We start from the raw sequence: 14,040 nt of genomic DNA on the forward strand, positions 1-14,040 counted from the left end.
AGTGGGCAGTGATCATTTTTTCTTCAAAACGCGTTTCTGTAAATCTATAAGTATAATGTTATCTGTGTAGGAGATGAAATTTCTAAATTTAGAAGAGGATTGATACTGCTTTTGTTAAGAGTTGTGGAGCGATGAACGTACTTCAAAACATAAAAAATACGGCGAATATTTTCAAGCGCAAACGGAGGTGCCAAAACGTTGGCGCAGTTACATTTTAGCCCAAGCATCTTTTTTTGGAAAACTTTAGAATAAATGATATATGTTGTTTTGGCCACGCCCAAATTTAATTCTGTGCTTAAGCAGGCATTAATTCCATAAACGTATACACGGTAAACTGTTGTTGAGAGCATTACACATGTCAAAATTGTCAGTAGATAAGTATAACAATTTTTTTTTGGCGATGGTGGGTAATATTTTGTTCGGAAACAAGTTTGAATACAAAAGGTGATGGTAATAGCATGCTCCCTGTGAGTTTCGATCACCACATTTTGCACAGTAATTTTTTCATTAAAATAAAGCAAAGAGGAGTATCGTCTTTTTATTTTCATAGCCGCTAAGCAGAGAGCTAGATTTTGTCAGAGTGGACAAACGCCACACTTGATCCCATTTTCAACTCAAGACGAATGTAGTGACACGGGGAGAAATCCAATTTGATGAAGGTAATGATAGATACTAATAAGAAATGAAATAAAATATATTTTTTCTCGTTTTACAGTTTTGAGTAACCGAAACCAAAATTGAAAATTAATATGGTAGTATGCAAATAAATGAATCAAGGGATGTGAAACGTCGAGTAATAAAAATGAAATTGTTTTATCTTGAATTGATTGTTAAAAGCGAAAACTGATTAATGATGTCTTGTCAATATACATAAATCCTTGGTTTTTTAAATATCCCGCCAATTAAAAAAAAGAAACTAAGATTGGCAACTTTGATTACTGTTTAAAATATCATAACACGGCCATTTTTTGCGCCATTTTCCAAAACGGATCACCTAAATAAGGGAAGTATCTGCAAATCTTTAATTTGTATAAGTCCTTAGCTGCAGGACTGTATCTTTCGTTCTGGAAAAAATAATTGGATGGACGAACATACTGCTAGTACGCCAATCTAATACAAAAATTTTAAATTTACAGCAAAGGAAACGTTCATCAGGTGGCACACGTGTTACATGTTTCTGCGCAGAAGCTTATCATTTATACCTCGTTTTGTTTTGATACTATTGGGGAAACTATATCATAATCAAAGTACTGAAGAACTGACGGGAGTTTATTTTGTCGATGTTTATTTATTTTAAAATCAATGATGTGTTATTTTGCATGACAAGTACATATAGTTTTTAATTTGTATTTGAATTACGCACATTTTTATAATATGAATTTTTGGACTTTTTCGACAAGAATGTCGAGAAACCCCCATATGAATCATGTTAAATAAAATTTAAAGATAAAATTAATTCAATCAAACTATGTATCTCCGACAAGCAAGAGGGACTCTCTGCTTGTCGGAGATTTACAGAGACAACCGAGCGTCGAGTTGAACTCTGGCGTAGGCATACATAAGACTACAAAAAATATTTAACTTGTTCGTACCATTTAAAATCTGACTATTTTCAATGTATTTATAAATAAGTTTCCCTGAAAAACAATGCTTTAGCATACATTACATCGAATTTATCAACTATTTTCAAGAGCTAAGTCTTGTCAGCAGCGATGATTTGTGTTGAGGTCCAAACACTCTTTCACTTTCGGTTTGTCTGAGTAAGTGCATAGGAGAGTTGACTAAAATCAACTCCCAAAAACGGGAGCCTGTTGCATGTCAGTTACTAGTCAGTTTGTACAAAACCCTTGATTCTTTCAAAATGATTTTATTCCCTTCTTGTGACATTCATTTATCCCTAGTACTTTTGTATCTGTCGAAATTTAATATGGTTGGGTTTAAAGAAACAGTACTTTTAATTATCTTCATCATGATTATTGATTTGTATTAGACAAGCAAATCAAATTGATATGATATACGTTAAACTAATTATACAATTACACAGGGAGAGACAGAAACAAATATAACACAGCTTTATATTTACATCTACCATGTATAATTTCCTCTTTTTCTTACGGAAAAATATAATATAGTCAATTCATAGCTCTATAGAAACAGCCAAACTGAAATTTACACGCCCCATTTATCGATTGGTCGAAATCTACAGCAGCTGAAAGTGACAGGACTGAAATTGACACCCCCTGTTTATCGATTGGTCTGAATCTACAGCGACCTAAGTAAACTCACGGACTGCAAAAAATAATCATGATGATGATAGACTCAAAGTCTCACAAGAGACGATTTGGCTGTTTCTTTTAGCTAAGGTACTAATGTAGATTGACAGCAATTTAGTGAATTTTACTAACTTTTCATAATCAACTTATTAATTAGTTAAAGAAAAATAATGCTTTCTTTGATGATTAAAGCGGGTTATGACGGTAGCGATCATTGCAGGAAAAATTAACATAACCCTCTAATGCGGGTTATGTATTTTTCCTGCAATGTCGCTGCCTTCATTTCCCGAATGAATCACCAAAGAAAGCATTCAATTGTTTAAATAACACTAGAAAAACAGTTTGACTCAAGTCCATATGCGAGAACAATAGCTGACAGTTCACAACAGACATCTTACACGTTCCGAAACGCCCTCGTCAAAGTCTTTGAGAGCATAGTGTAAATAGTTATACTAAAAAATCACATTTTCTGCATCTTATGTGTTCCTAAACACCTTTTTCTTAAATGGCAATAGTAAGAACTATAACATTTTAAACCCTGCATGAGTAAAGATACAATCATACCAAAAAAAGAATTACATTAGCATAAAGGGAGATTTAAAACGACTAACATGACACGATAATAAATTCAAAACAAATCGTATTACATGCTTTGTTATGAGGTTTATCAAGTGAATTAATCGATTCGTTCTAAAAACCAATTGACAAACCACAAAGTCCGTGTATTAGTTGATAATCAGCGACTTACAAAACGTCACCAGTTAAAAAATAAGGAATTAAACTGATAGTATTATTCCTATTTTATATTTTGCAAGCATTGCATGATTGACAATATTGGAATTTTGAAAAGAATTTTAACTTCTTTAAAATAGTATTTTCTATATATTGATTTTCAATTGTTTAGCTTATCGAGTTGTCGTCTGTGTTAATTTTTTTAATGTTGTAAATATTGTTATATTTGGTTATGTGATGTCAGTGACAGCACTTACCCAATGGAATCAATGTCTACAAAGATGACGTGATTTATTTTTCATGACAAACACAAATAACAACATCTACTCATTGTTTCTGGTTCTTCTGACACATTAATATTATTCATTATTTACAAACAAGGATACCTAAATTTTAGATGTTGCTCTTTAATGAGCATTTTATTTAGTCTGTCAACTCAACCAAGAAATTTACGAAAGTTAGTATTCCTTCAATATTCATGAAGCATTGATGAAACGGCACTCTTGCAATGCATGGGAAATTGTTTAACAGACATATAGATAATGATTGTTGGCAGCCTAAAATCTAAGATTACTTACATGTACACACATTTATTGATCTTCTATATATATGTGGGATTTAAAGTCCCTAATTAAAAAGGATGGCTGGCATTTTTTTTTTATATATAAATGTGTTTGGCAAAGAATTATACTCTAGGTGTCTTTCTTTTATTGGGAGATTTTTTTTTAAATTAAAGGATATCAGATAAAAAATTATTATGAGTTAACACGTTACAAGAAAACTAGCCATGCAAATTAATGGTTTGGAAACAACCTATCTCTCTCTCTCTCTCTCTCTCTCTCTCTCTCTCTCTCTTTAAAAAGAAATATATTATGAACTTGTTACCTTACTTAAAGGACAAATAGAATATAAAGGGGACTGATGTACATCCCTCTGAGATAGGGCGCATTTAATCCTGCAGATTTTACATTGATTATATAACCCTTATATTCATTAGCTTAAGTCTACTTGTAAAGTGATATATTTACTGCATTTCAATGGTGTATTGTAATGATTGTTAATAAAAGAGCCCATTTAGCCAAGTAAAAATGTTCATGACACGTTCTTTATATTATTTAATTGTTTGTTTAATATGACTATCTTAAAAAAAACCCCACATATACACCATTTCCAAACTGAGTATCATCATACGTTTCTAGTCACTTTACATACAACTGTTTCTAATTAGAATCTTATAAAAATTTTTTTGCCCTTTTAAGATGCATGCATTTGTACATTGATCGTCCAACCGGTGAAAACAGTTGCTAATTCGTGTTTATTTGTTTATATTTTCTAGATAATATATTATATAAGTTAAAATGTAATTGATATCTACTTCTTTTCCTGAAATTTGAATTTTATATTCAACATTAATAAATTTGAATTTAACGTCTTTGTGTGGTTTGTAATCAATGTATATAACGTAACATTATCAATTTTATCCTTCCTGGACACAAGGAAACGTTTTGTAACGGTATTTTATCAAAACAATAAGACAATATAAAATTTTAAACATTGGTAGATCAATTGTGTGGTTTGTAACCAATGTATATCACGTAACATTATCAATTTTATCCTTCCTGGACACACGGAAACGTTTTGTAACGGTATTTTATCAAAACAATGAGACAGTATAAAATTTTAAACATTGGTAGATCAATTTGTGTATCGTGATGTTTGAGCTTTTATTACTGATTTTAGAGTGTGAAGGCAAATCAATAACTAGTTTTGTGTAATTGAAGAACAACTGGAAGAAAAATAAGAACATGTTTTATTAGTAATGGCAGAGCGAAAGCGTTTTGTTGAAATTAAATTATGTGTAGAATGAAGTGTAATAATATGTTTGGTGGTCCCATTTCAAACTAGAAACATGTCAACCAATACGTCAATCAATACCACAATCGATTGATTCGACTCAAAATTATAAAATGTTTAAACTATAACAAAATATGACTATTTTAGTTTGTACATTGAACTATAACACATATCAAACCATGCTTAAAATATCGCTTTGGTGTCTAATTGTTGTCTTCTTCTATGTTCATTGTCTACAAAGAGATACTTGGTATTCCAAACTGCACAAAGAAGCGACCAACTCATCTCTTGCGGTGCTTTATGGAGAGGTTGCTAGTTTTGTTCATTGTGCTGGACTCTGCGCTGGGGACGACTATTGCATGGAGTTAATTTACAGCGAGATTAGTAAACAGTGTATTGGACTTCACTGTGTAAACAAGGGAAGCCAATCGTATCAGAACGTCGTCCCGTCAGTTCCTCAAATGCTTTATTTTGGAAAAGGTAAATTTTTATGGATAATATTTTTTTTTACAATCATTCAAATCATATGATATACTAGTATAATCAATTAAGATTGATGCCTTTTTTCTCAGAGTTCAACTGGGTAGAATATTCTGGTCATTATTACTTCTTTGGAGCAGAAAACGTCACATGGATAGATGCCAAGGTAGTGAAACAAGTATTTTTTTTTCATTTCAAAACTTAATATGAATATAATAATTGTGATTTAGAGGGGAAAAAAATTCCTATAACTCTGCGCAGTTTTTATTTAACCAAAATGAATATGTTTAAGTTAACAGAATTACACTTCTATCTAATACCTTTAAAAGCATAAAATAGCAAATGACTTCCTGATTTGATTCAGTAAATGCAAGGGAGTTTCGTTGAAATGTGTCATTTCCATTTCAAGAGATTGACTTTATCGGCCTTGACACGCGGCAATGCTTGTTTCAAATCTGAACCAGTTAACCAACAACTTTGTAAAATATACAGACATAATAAAGAAATGCAATGTTAAAGTGTCATGTATAAAAGCGTCGAATGCATTACTGGATTTAATGTCACAGAACATGACAAACGTCAATGATATGATGTATGTTGACTTTGATGAACTTGATTCTAATAAAACAGAGACATTGCTTCATTTTGATAACTCAGAGTTTAACAATACTACACATCGTCCTTCAGGCTATCATTTTTTTTAAATATGAATAAACTCCTATATCAGGAAAAACAACTCTTATTCTGAATTATAACAAACTAGGTGCCGGTTAAATCTATTTCTGGTTATTTCATCTCATGAGAAACATACTTCTCATACATGGGTTTTGTTTAGTTTGCTAAACTATAACATTGTTTTTTAAAATCGTTTTTCTATTTCAACCAAATAAAACATACTTTATAAAATAGATGGAATGCCAAAAGATGTGTGCACATTTGGCGGAGGTTGAAACTAAAGAGGAATCTGAGTGGCTGGCGGCTACATTTCTCATGAAAGGTAAACTGTCCAAAAAATTCATTAAACTAAAATTATACCAGATAGGGAAATTTTATGCTACAATCATTGAGTGGACGTTTTAAATGTTTAAAAAACTATGAAGTGTTCATTTTGATATTTTAGAAACGCTACTAGCTACACTGATGATTGAATATTCATGTTTCATTCTGTTGCTTCTTTAACATCATGACCTTGACCTTACTCTTATATTGGTTTTGGTTTCATATTGAATTAATCTCACTTTAGATTGAAAAAAAAATGTTTAATTTCAGATAGTTGTACTATCCTTTCCCGAACCTGTACGGCTTGGATAGGTGGTAATGACATTGAAACTGAAGGCCAATTCGTGTGGGACAAATCAAACACAAAGATCGGGTTTTCTAACTGGTCCCCTGGTAATCCTAGCATTGATTTCCCCGACCAGGCTCCTACTCGTGACTGTGTTGACCTGTATCGAGATGGGAAATGGAATGACAGACGATGTACTTATTTAAACCCATTTATTTGTGAAAAATTATTGTAATGCTACAATTACCGTAATTTCATGCATATCTTTTTACAATTTTACGCTATTATGGTAAGCGATTATAATGATATGCTATGAGATTTTCATAGAATGCTATGAGATTTGTATGTTTTGCTATGAACAATAAATAAAGGCCTAATGATATGGAATGCTATGGTACGCTATGCTATGAGTTTTGAAAAAAATACCATTTCGCATACAGAAGTGTTTCGAACTAAAATAATAAAAAATAAAGTCTACCACACTGCAATGTTACCTTTTTTTTAATTAGCTCAATCAAAACCGAGTTTAAACTATATGCTGTATGAATACTATAGCATACCATAAGGAACGAGAATTTAATGATATTCTATGAGATACCAATGCTATGGTATGATTTTTAATGGTATGGTGTAAGATGTAAATGCGTCGCTATGCTAAGGTGTATGTTGTTAAAGAAATGCCTGACTGACTCTAGATTCTACGGTATTTTTATCCAAGGGTACTTGTCATTGTTTAATATGTGTTGATAACATGCCTATTGATTGATTGAATTTTTGGGAGGGTTGGATTGAAGTTTAATTGTCTTTTGTGGGTTTTTTTTTTTTGGGGGGGGGTGGTGGTTTTTTTGTGTTTGTTTTTTTTCTTTTTTTTTGTACATGTAAGTCATAATGTTTATTCTTCGATGCAGAGATGTTAAAATTTGCATATTATCAGCTAGTTGTAACTTAACTTTACACTCAAATATTTTAAACTGAGTCTGCTACTTTAATTTTTTTTAAACGAGAGAGAGAGAGAGGAGAAAGAGACAGACATATATATATACATAGAGAGAGAGAGAGATAGAGAGAGATTAAGAGATGTTTGTGTTTATATTTTTATTTACATATCCGTTCCTCAATAATAACAAATGGACACCACTTGTAAAAATATTCTTTGATTTGAATAAATTTTTAAAAAGTTAAAAATTGAAAAGATTTATTTTTTAGTTTGACTGTTATAATGGTAACTCGAGATACATTTTTTAAGCCTTTACCATTTGTTTAACAATAGCGAGAGACACTGAAAGAGTTGGTAATATTCCTATTGCAAGCAAAAAAAAGAGGTCACTAGTTATACGTTTCTTGAGCCATATAATTGATTATGTGACCCATCTAGAGCACTGATGACAGTTTGTAAATTTGTAGTAATATTTTCTTAGGTACCAAACAGCAGGATGTCACGGTTACATGTCCGGATACAACCTATCTGGTCTTAGTGCATGTTAAACATATCTAACAACGGTTCCTTCCTGATACCAAATATATTGGTACACCTTTTGTCCAAGCTTCGTGACTCTGTGGCCATACTATTGTATCTATGATAAATACAGTCATAATTTGGAATGAGTTGTTATTCAGCTATTGTTAATGTATATAGGTTGAAAGAACGAAACTCTACTGATGCTAAGTTGAACAAACAACAAAAGCATGCGGTGCATGTTTGTTACAGGTTATCATTTGAAGTAAGTGGTACCTAGATAGGACAGATTTTTGTAAGTTTTTCTCACTTTAATATACCTGTGTTAATGCGGGTTTGTGTGTTCGGAAAGTTCAATGTACAAATTAAAAAAAAAAACCTGTGCTGAGATTCAATATTTCTTTAAACTTGGATTAATATTTCATAGGGATAATTTAGAGCTTACAATGTAACTAAAACCGATATTTTAACTACTCTATTTTGTTCCGCCGCAGCATTTCATAGCACTTGTTGAGAGCGCATGCGTAATATATATATATATTTTTCCTTTATATTTCTTAATACTTCGTACTCAAAGACAACTGCCTCATTACTTTGTTGACATTGATAGAAACAACAGTTTTGGAATAATAACAACTCGGAGTGATTATTTTAACAATGTTTAGTTTTTTCGTTAATTTTCTAATGATACTATCAGTACCGATTGCCCAGATCAAGGCTCAGGTGAGGGACATTTTCTTCTCCCAAAACAACACACTTTTCTTTAAAAATGATGATGTTGCACTGTTTGAAGTTCAGCATGTAAGTGTTATGCAATGTGCAGCCCTCTGTTTTTGCAAAACTTGTTGTAAGGAGTTCATGTTTAACACCGCGAGTCATCAGTGTATTGGCCTCCATTTCCCAGACTTTGAAAGCAACGTTAATTTGATTACTTTTCCATTATATGAAGGATATGTGACATATCAAAAAGGTAAATTTCAGCAACATTATTTCAATAAATGTTTTATTTACTTTTTTTTAATGTAGAGTCAAAATTGATTTTGAGAATGTTTTCAGGTTGCTCACTACACATTAAAAAAGTTTCTCAAATTAGAAGAAAATTACTTGGTTGTAAAAGATAATATTATGGATTAAACGTATACAAGTCAAATATGCAAAAAGATATAATAATTTGCAATTTTGGATTAAACATCATTTGTTCAAATATTTAATTAGGTAAATATAAACAAAATTCCAAGGCGAATTCGAGCTCCTCTGTGGTTCACAAGTCCGACATTTCTATCAATGAACTCTGACAATATACAAGCAAATTGGCTAATACAAACAATTTAACAAAACATTTAAATCGCAATCGTGTTACGTAGTATCTTAAAAAATAAAATTCTAGATGTAGTGAAGTACCTCAAGCAATTACAATGCTCTTAAAATTGTGAAATATTAAACATGATATAGCAGTACTTTAAAGATCAAAGATCATTTGTCCATGGTTAGAAAATGCATGTAGATGTGTATCAATTTAGCTAATGATAATCTCGTCAAATTGAAAATGAATGAATAGATAAGGAAATTGTAGATAACTGCATTTATTGTAAAGAGGAAAAAAGCAGAAGTCATAAAACATGCGATGGTCGTTTAATGAATAGGCTTATAGGCATATCTAATACACAAAATGATACCCTGGTTTATACTGCCAAAAGGGCATCAGCATTAAGTGTGAAAATATTGATATATATATGTTAACCTATATGATTCAAAACAATGATGATGTTTGTGTGAAACTACATGTATTATGCATTGTGACTTTTTAATGCATCACATGAACTTAACTTTTTTTTAGAATGTGAAAATGACTGGTTAGAGTTTGGTGGACATTGTTACACTCTACTTGAAAAGAAGTCGTCTTGGGCTGAAGCACGGGTAAAAAAAAATGTCATTTGTAAATTAGATTATTTGTTTTAATTATCGTGGCACATCTATATATGTCACGTGTTGTATGTTCCTGTCCAAGGGCAGCCAACAAATAACATGATAAAATGTCTGGAAATAAACAAAAATAAAATAATCCAAAATATGACTTAGAATTGTAAAAATGAATAAAAACACCAAGTTTAAGCCTTCTAATGTTGTTTAAAGCAATATTAATGAGGTATTTAAATTCAAATTTCTTTTACTTTTTTAATCATTTATTATAACTCTCATATGAAAATTATGTTTAATTAAACAGAAAGCAAAAACGTATGCATATATCATATTATGTGGGTAAATGTCTTTGTTAAATTATTTGCTTTGATTTGTTGTTTCTAATCGTTTACGCCAATACCGACTAATTTAATAAATACCATATTTTTTTGATTACAACAAACTATTAAATAAATATGACACTTTTTACACAGATGGATTGTCAAAAAATGTGTTCATACTTGGTGGAAATTGAGAGTACAATGGAAGCTGAATGGATCTCTAAAACATTTATTGATCAAGGTAAATCATTCGTATGCGAATGTGTGCAACGGATTTTCTTGTATATACATGCATAGCGTCAATCAGTTGTACAGCATACTGTTTTGTCTTTCTTTCTTATAGTAAAACTTTATATAATCCAAGATCAGAACGGTGTTTAATTTATTAATTATTGCCTATGTACCGATTTTTGTTGGAAGGAGGGTTCTGTACGCCTTTGTTTTTAACCCCAATGGGGTTAAAATAGACGGCATGGTATAGTACGAATGTTGCTTTAGTAGAAATATAACAAGAATTGCATTGCATTGACAAAAAACAAAAAAACAAACATGAAAATTGCAATAGTTACATCAACTGGTATTTTAATGTCATTAACGTGCCTGTGCTGCAAACACATTTATTTAACATGGTATGCATCGTTGAATCTGTTTGATCATTAATTCACTCTAATTTTCAGCAAACTGTGGACGAGACCCTTATGCATGTACAGCGTGGACGGGTTTAAATGACCTACATATTGAAGGACAATATAGATGGGACCATTCGAATACATTTTTGAATTTCTCCAACTGGTTTCCCGGCGAACCAAGTTTAGGGTCCCCAAGCAATGCTTTTGATAGGGACTGCATTGATATGTTGAGGAATGGTCTTTGGAATGACCGACCATGTTCTTATCTTAATTCGGTTATATGTGAAAAATCCTTCAAAACCTGATTGATGAATGTATATTTTATGATATAGAATTCGATTTTAATGGTCGGAAATTATCAATCTTTGAAAATTATTGTCTGTTGACTTCAAAAACATATTAAAAATTGCTAGACGAAATGGCATTTGAAAAAAATCCGTATTCTTTTGTTCTAACTCTTAAACGCTATGAATAGCAAGCCCATTGGTATTACAAATTCATTAGTATTGTATTCAAATGAATTTGCACCAACTATATTAAAACCATTTTGTAACGAGAAGGTGTATCCATCATATGGCAAACAAATCAAGTATGACATATATATTTGATAGAGGATCTATAAATGTCAGGTTTGTTCTAAATTATCGCATTATTGGTTAGTATTGATTTATTCCATTATAATGTGATTTTTTCTTTGTGTCAATTGTCATTAAAGATGGGTTCTAAAATTAGGATACGAATTTAATTGAACACAGGCTTGGTTTTGGCAATTATTTCGAGATATATTTTTTCTTTCTTTCATCTTCATTGTCATAACTCATTTTCACTAATATGATTTATTTTGAAAAGCAACCAACATTATGAGTTAAAAATAACGATACTTAGAATTTCATGGTTCTAAATTAGTTATTATTATTTTATTTTACTTCATTAGCAAAAAACTTAATGAAGATTGACTTTTTCTGTTGCTCAGGCTTTTCGAGTAGATTTTTTTTATAGTTTAAAGGGTACAGTTTGGTTAGTCATGTGATCATGACCTTTCTTTTTTTACCGGGGGGGGGGGGGGTTGAATTGTGTATTACTTAATAACTTAATAGATTTGATCCTCGACATTTTAGAGTCTTAGCTAATTGATTGAGTGAACTGAATAACATGTTTTGTAAATTCTATATTGTTAACTTCAGCAACTTCCTACTGTGTATGAAACAGTGTAGTACTTGCACGTAAATATAAGCTAGATTTGTAGTGTTTGTATGATCAATAAGTGGTAAACTCTGTTGTGTTATATATTTATAAGACTTTGTTCTAAGACATTCTTAACAGAACAGTTTTAATCATTGTCGCTCATTGTTAAGCGATCCCAAGCAAAAGTGTAAAAAAAAAAAAGAGTTTTATATAATTAGACTATGTTTTTTTAATTACAACCAATTAGTTCCTTCAATACTGAGTCATCTTGGCCACGAATTTTGTTTATTGGTTTCTTGCAGATTGTAGATTAATTTTTTCTTTCTCTTTCTTTATTGCCTAGTTGCAAAGGATTGACTTTGCTTACAATATAGAACGCAGGCAAAAGAAAAAAAAATGAAAGTACTGAATTATTAATAGTTAAAAGGAAGGAAACTACACAAATTACCTAATGATCAAAGGATAATTGTGTTTTTATAACATTCTTTGAATTAAGACCTTTCTTAACTGCTTCTGTAATTCAATAGTTCATGTTTTGATTATATTAAAAAAAAAAGGGATAAGTGTAGAATTTGCAAGCAAGGTGTACATTTGGAAATAATTCCATAAGATGAACTTTCTCCATTTCACATGGTCTTCGATTATGGCAATGTGATTAGAACGCAGGCAAAAGAAAAAAAATGAAAGTACTGAATTATTAATAGTTAAAAGGAAGGAAACTACACAAATTACCTAATGATCAAAGGATTATTGTGTTTTTATAACATTCTTTGAATTAAGACTTTTCTTAACTGCTTCTGTAATTCAATAGTTCATGTTTTGAATATATTGAAAAAAAAAATTGGATAAGTGTAGAATTTGCAAGCAAGGTGTACATTTGGAAATAATTCCATAATATGAACTTTCTCCATTTCACATGGTCTTCGATTATGGCAATGTGATTTGTATTGTATCATTAGAATAAAGAGTTTTCCATCATTTTGATTTTATGTGCGATTTTTTTAATTGAAAGTAAAACGTAAATGGTTTATTTTAGACAAAGTATAAAAGTTTAATTTTGATATTGCTCCTACTTCCTGAAACGGTTAAAGTCAGGGTTATTGGAGTATAGACTTGATTTGAGATATCTGCAGAACTGTAGCTATACCAGAATTCCGTGTTGACGGACTGTAGAGCTAGTTCTATCTACTGGCATACTTAAAAATCTGCATACTTTTTGCGCAAGGTTTTGGACTTATTGACCAAATTTAGGAATAATGCTACCAAAACCTGAGACATTTTATTTTTAAGTCGTTACTTTACTTGCAAATGTATATCTTTAAGACCAGAAATATAAAATGGTTTGTATTGTATACAGGTTAATATGGCGACCCTTGAACCCGACGTGAATTTTAAATCTCTTTTTTTCCAAGTTTGGTAAGGCTGGCTGTTTAGATTAAACTTCAATTAAAAAAAACGACTTCGGTCTTGTTATATGTATGCATTTAAAATCCCAATATTTACCTAAGAAGTATTTGATTATTCATTGAAATTTTGACCTAGGTCTTAAATCTTTTATGATCCTCCTCCCAGGTATGCGTTGCTCTTTGCCACTATTGTGACTTAAATCGTTTCACAACATTGTAACACAGTATACAATATTATTGCAATTCAATGGAATTGCGTAAAAAATATGTGTTTTTCTTGACATGACGTTATGATAGTAATATTTTAATAGTAGTTTAATATTATGTACAAATATGCATATCATTAATTTGCTTTATTAGTAGGGAAAATGGTTAGGTAATAAGATCAAACAAATTCCTTTTAGTCCTAAAAAAATAATATGTTTTATGGTGCTACCGTTGTAGCAAGCGCAGCACGAATAACACATATCTTGCATCATTGTCAACTTAGTGTTATTTAG

The 14,040-nt window shown here is 31.0% G+C and overlaps 2 protein-coding genes across 2 annotated transcripts; both read left to right on the forward strand.

Annotated features, from left to right (window-relative positions):
* The first annotated feature begins 4,993 nt into the window (after nt 1-4,993).
* On the forward strand, nt 4,994-7,390 carry LOC128173664 (low affinity immunoglobulin epsilon Fc receptor-like). Its single transcript, XM_052839336.1, has 4 exons — nt 4,994-5,339; nt 5,432-5,505; nt 6,249-6,336; nt 6,609-7,390. Exons 1-4 carry the CDS (start codon nt 4,994-4,996, stop codon nt 6,857-6,859), a joined length of 759 nt encoding a protein of 252 aa, XP_052695296.1. The 3' UTR covers nt 6,860-7,390.
* Nucleotides 7,391-9,910: 2,520 nt separating this feature from the next.
* LOC128173666 (C-type lectin domain family 17, member A-like) lies at nt 9,911-11,254 on the forward strand (the record flags this gene model as incomplete). Its single annotated transcript, XM_052839337.1, has 3 exons — nt 9,911-9,997; nt 10,474-10,561; nt 10,998-11,254. Coding segments are annotated over 3 exons (432 nt in total), but the record flags the coding sequence as incomplete, so codon positions are not given.
* Nucleotides 11,255-14,040: the final 2,786 nt, after the last annotated feature.

The sequence above is a fragment of the Crassostrea angulata genome, chromosome 2, assembly GCF_025612915.1.
Source record: "Crassostrea angulata isolate pt1a10 chromosome 2, ASM2561291v2, whole genome shotgun sequence".
Lineage (NCBI taxonomy): Eukaryota > Metazoa > Mollusca > Bivalvia > Ostreida > Ostreidae > Magallana > Magallana angulata.